Source organism: Asparagus officinalis, chromosome 2 (assembly GCF_001876935.1).
Source record: "Asparagus officinalis chromosome 2, Aspof.V1, whole genome shotgun sequence".
NCBI lineage: Eukaryota > Viridiplantae > Streptophyta > Magnoliopsida > Asparagales > Asparagaceae > Asparagus > Asparagus officinalis.
In genome coordinates, this window is record NC_033795.1 from 16,929,184 (window position 1) to 16,934,690 (window position 5,507).

The 5,507-nt window shown below is 31.5% G+C and overlaps 1 protein-coding gene across 1 annotated transcript; it reads right to left on the reverse strand.

Moving 5' to 3' along the window:
- Window positions 1,777-2,927, reverse strand: LOC109829436. The gene has a single exon (XM_020396557.1). It carries the CDS (start codon window positions 2,647-2,649, stop codon window positions 2,110-2,112), a length of 540 nt encoding a protein of 179 aa, XP_020252146.1. The 5' UTR covers window positions 2,650-2,927; the 3' UTR covers window positions 1,777-2,109.

Below are 5,507 nucleotides of genomic sequence, written 5' to 3' on the forward strand. Positions count from 1 at the left end.
GGTGCTGAGGGTTGTTTAAATATGCAATTATGGGTATACAAATGATCCTAACGCTTATCACCTCTCAACTATTTTAACAGAACTTAACATCCTGATTTGGCATTTTGAGAAAATAAATTGCAGGTAACCCCCTCTTCTTTTGGATCTTTTCGCGCTTTTTTAAAGCTGCTGACGAACTGATTTTCCTATTTGGGCCTCAGCTTTAGGCCTAGGCGAATTAGGTGTGTTTGGTCAATAAAAACTCTCTTTATTTCAGCCTAGTTTAGGCGGCCCAGAAGCCCATTAAGGATTCAGAGCCTTATTGAATGGTATTTCTCGTCCATCCACCATATAGAAAACCAAGATTTGGATGAATAGCGGGCACATTCTCATTGTCTACTGTAATTGGAAGGGCAAAATTATAATTTAATAGGAGACATCTTTCTTTTTTGGGTTATTTGCATATACAAATATACCCGTTAAATCATGAGTATTTGCAAAACTATTCTTCAAATCTTAATATTTGCAAAATTATCCCTCAAATCTTCAATTTTCGAAACAAAAAAAAGCCCTAAATCTATCGATAATAGGCCAATTTGCAACTGCAATGTAGACATTAACAATAAAGAAGTCAAATTTATACGATCAAGTCAATAATTTGTTAATTCTAGGGGTATTTTTGTCAAAGTTGATGATTTGAGGGGTACTTTTTGGAGGGTAGTTTTGCAAATACCCATGATTTAAGGCGTATGTATACAAATAACACTTTTTTTTTCTTACTTTCTTTTTTGTTTTTTATAATATTTCATATATCATACGAGTATTTTTCTTTCTTTTCTTACTCTTTTTTTTCTAGATTAATATTCCCTATTATACTCCATGAATATAGGATATGTGCCCATATAATTACATAACCGTTATATTTTAGATTCTAAAAGGAATATAAATTAAAGTTATTAGCTCCTTTTAGCAAAAATAATAATATGTATAGCGAAAAAAGCTAAAGAATGGAAATGTATAAAATGTAATTTTTTGGAAATTATAAGTTTTTTGCATTAGGCACGTACATTTTATTTTGTTAAAAAAAAAAGCATAAAACATATACAAACAATATTAATAGATGCTAAAAAACTTATCTTTGCCTATAGGATAAAAAAAAGTTTCCTTAGGTTTAAGATATCACATTATCATTATAATGGAATCAACGATGCATTTTTTAAATATATAAATTTACTAGAAAAGTTTTTTGCTAGCTTCTTGCATATGCATATGCACTTGCGATAATGCTAGTAGTTCTAGGAAAGTTTATTGCTAGGAGACTATGCTTTTATACTCTAGTTTTATTAAACAATTATCAATTGTTTAATAGATGTTCTAAATAATTTTAAGTTTAGCACTTATTATAATCTCCTGAATTACGCTCCTTCCTATTTTTCACACACGATGAATCATAAATTAATATAACCGAAGAATAAACCATATGTGATGAAAAGTAGTGATCTCTCCTTTGTTTTCTGATAACTAGGAAAATCAAAACTCTTTTTAATCATACCGGGTCCATAATAGCTCGCAGTAAGGATTTGTTTTCGGTTTTTGAAGATGGATTGGGACGTCAAGAACTTATGGAATATGTCACATAAATTCGTATAAAGTCTGGCATGATGTTACGTCGAAAAGAAAAGGCTGGTGGTGGGTTATAGGAGCTAAACACGTACTGTTTATAGAAAAATCACTAATTATTCCTTTATAGTAATAGCAAAATATAAAAATTTATAAAATTGCTTAGAACAAGCCTTAGTCACATCGATCCAGTGAAGGGCTTCAATGTAGTACGCAACACATGCACTCCTAACAGCACCAACTTGTTTTTACATTGAAATGAACAAGCTACTATATATGCTCGAACATCAAACTAGTTCCCACACCCAAATGCACGCACAATCACAAGGAACTCGTACCAAGATGACAACCAAATCTATCAAGAACCCACCTGGCCTGTCCTCTTCAGATTAAGCACATATATAACCATCTTATAATTATCCACATCAAACTTCATTTCGAAGCACCATACATTAATATCCTTACATTTATACATCAAATTAAACAGACACAAAACGCGACCTCAATGTCTTAGCACCAGTTCTCAATCCTCAATCCAGCCGAATTCGCCCTCCGACACTCCTCCACCAGCGCCTTGCGCGCCGAAACCACGCCTTTAGGCACAAGACATCTGTCGATAGCCGAGCAGTCGACCCAATCCTTCAACAACCTCTCCTGCCCCCATATCTCAGGTATCCTAACTTTTCCCGCCATCTCCGCCCTGTGCCGCCTCAGCCTCTCTCTCCCTGTAACATCCCCAGAATTAATCGAGAGATTTTGCTCCTCACGCTCAAGATCTCGATCGGTGGTAATCATAGGAGGAGGAGGACTAGCAGCTGCTCTGCGATCTTGGTTAGACCTCTTTCGCGCTGAATTCTCCTCGAAAATCGGCAGGTTTTGCACAGAGGGCACAACAACTTCATTTGTAGTCGTAGTGGCGGTAGTAGTGATCTCTAGTACTCTCGGTTCAGTGGGCTCAATCTGACTCCCAGAATCCTCCATCCTCGCCTCAGAAACCGAGAGTATCGAGGAATTTGGTTCGTAGCCCTCAAGATCTCGGTCAGTTGCCATTGTAGTAATACGATCGAGTTAGCGATAGAGTCTGATTGAGAGACGATGTTGTTGTTGTTGTTGCAAATTTGGTTGAGCTAGCGCCCTGCAGTCCAAGCTCTTGAGAAGAAAAAGATGAAGAAAAGGGTGAAGGGAGTGGGGGCAATAGAGAACACGTAGGGGTGGTTGAGTTCATATGGTGAGTTCGGAGAGTACGTGTCTACATTGGTGGCGGAGTTTGTGATTCATGGTTTGTGTGGCTGCAGCTTTGGCTTTGTGTTTCGTTCCGAGAGGAGGTTCTTGGTTCGATCTTTTTTGCTTGTGCCCTATTGTTAGCCACAGAGATGAGTCAAGTGACCAGCCACTTGGCATCAAATGTATAGTTGAGGGTCAGCGTCCTAATTTTTCCAATATATCATACTCTCTTTAAAAGCACCGAGTTCGGAAAAATCTTTTAGTAGATAAAAATACCCTTGGAATTTAAATACTAATCCATTAAGTAAGAGTAACTTGATAAATTGATGAATTCTTATTGGATATACATAGTATGAAGATAAGGATATGGTTTAAATTGAAATGTAAACCTGAATGGAAGAGCAACTTAAGTAAATTAGACGGTTTATTAAATACCAAATTTACCCTCTCGCTCTTATATGTGATCAATGATCAGATTGCAAATAATTATTCATGTGCTACATGATTAATAATGCCAAAGTGAGAACAATTATTTACATGTTATATGATTAATAATTACACACAACGTGACGATTTCTCACCAACTAAATTTCAAGTAGTTCACAATACGCTTAGTTAATTAGACGGTTTATTAAATACGAAATTTACCCCCTCGCTCTTATATATGATCAATGATCAAACCGTAAACAATTATTCACATGCTACATGATTAATAATGCAAATCTGCAAACAATTATTCACATGCTATATGATTAATAATTACACACAAAGTGGCTATCTCTCACCGACTAAAATTAAAGTAGTTCAAAGTACTGCATAGTTAGTTTTAAAATTTAATTATACTATTATTATTTAAATAGAACTTTATTTATAATTGTTATTCTCTCACATACAACATCATATACTAATATATAATTGTTATTCTCTCACATACAACATCATATACCAATATATATAAGCAAAGAAATTATAATAATTTCTATAGCATTTTTATCTCCTTCTACAGGCATGTGCCTTTGCTATTAGATTAGATTAGATTATTTTAAAGCAATTAATTATATTGTATATCTGATCTTTTTTCAGATCAAGAAATTACAATAGCTTTCACATTACTTTTATCTCCTTCAATAAGTATGTGTCTTTGTTATTTTTTTTCTTATTAGAATATTAGATTGTTTAAGAATTATGAATTATAAAATCGCAATAATTTTCACAGTACTTCCATCTATTTTCTTCTTATTAGATTAGATTAGATTATTTTAAAGTAATTAATTATATTGTATGTTTGATTTCTTTTCAGATCACAAAGTTTAATTATACTATTATTATTTAAATAGATACTGTTTGTATAAAAGTCAAAGAGAATCTCACACGTTCTTTGATCTCAATGCCAATTATAATACTTATATATGAGTTTTGGTTAAAATAAATTTTATGTATAGGATTAACTTATATCATCCTACTTTAATCGGATTAGATAATTTAACATTTGTTCTTTACACCCAAACTCTTCCACAAAACCAAGAGATTTTCAAAATTAATCTTAGGGGTTGCTTGCATTAAAAATTTATGTTAGAGGACTCATACAGTTTGTTTTATAGTTTAAGATTATCAACGTATTTTGTCTCTTATGCATATCAATTATGAGTAATAATATAATTTAATTGATCTAAGTGTATCATAATATATTTCTGGACTCTTATCTTGTCTTTTGCTCTTTATTATGTGCAAACCTAGCGATTCTTAATCAATTCCTTCTTTTTTTTCTTTTTTGTCTCTTGACATTGTCTTTTGTTCTTCATTATGTACAAACACATTTCATGATTAGGGTTAGGGTTTTTGAGGGGGGAGCAGAAGACAAATAGGTTAATTTTGGTGTTAGACTTTATTATTTGAAGAGATTAATTTTAAGAAATTCAACTCCAACCTGATATCACAATTGATATAGATGATCAAGACGCTACTCTAGAATTGACCAATAAAAAGATAAAGGTGGAGAAAGATTTATCTCGGCTCAATTAAAACATAAAATAAAAAGAATAAATGATAATATTTTTTGAACATTTTATACTATAACTTCATTTTCGAGTAAAATTAAGAATTTTTAGAATGAATTTTCATGAAAAATTTTAGTATTTTTGTATGCTTATGTGATTTCTTTTATCACATAAAATTATACTGTAGTTACCATTAATCTTTAGTTTTGTCTTTTTATTATTTTAAGTATATCAAATAATATAGGCTGAGATATCATATATATATATATATATATAATGTTGAAAAGTGCAGTGTAATTTTATTTTCAATGTAATAAGAAATGTTATTTTTTTATTGCTAGAACTATAGTTCATAATGATATTGTTATTCATTCTTGACTTCATACTATAGCTTAGGATTAGTAGAGTTTAGAACATGACATGTAGTATCAATTTAATTTATTTTCTTTTACTATTCTGCTTGAAGATATTATTATGTCAGCTGATATCTTTTTCTGTGAAAATCAATTATGATATCCTAGTTAAGTACATTGATCTCAGTTTAGCACAAAAATCCATTACATTAAATTTTTATAATGTTTAAATAAAAATTATGGCAAATCTAATAATTAAAATGAATCTGACTTATTTATAGTAATAAAATAGAAAATAAATTATTTTGATATTAAACCACGTGCAATACAAGTG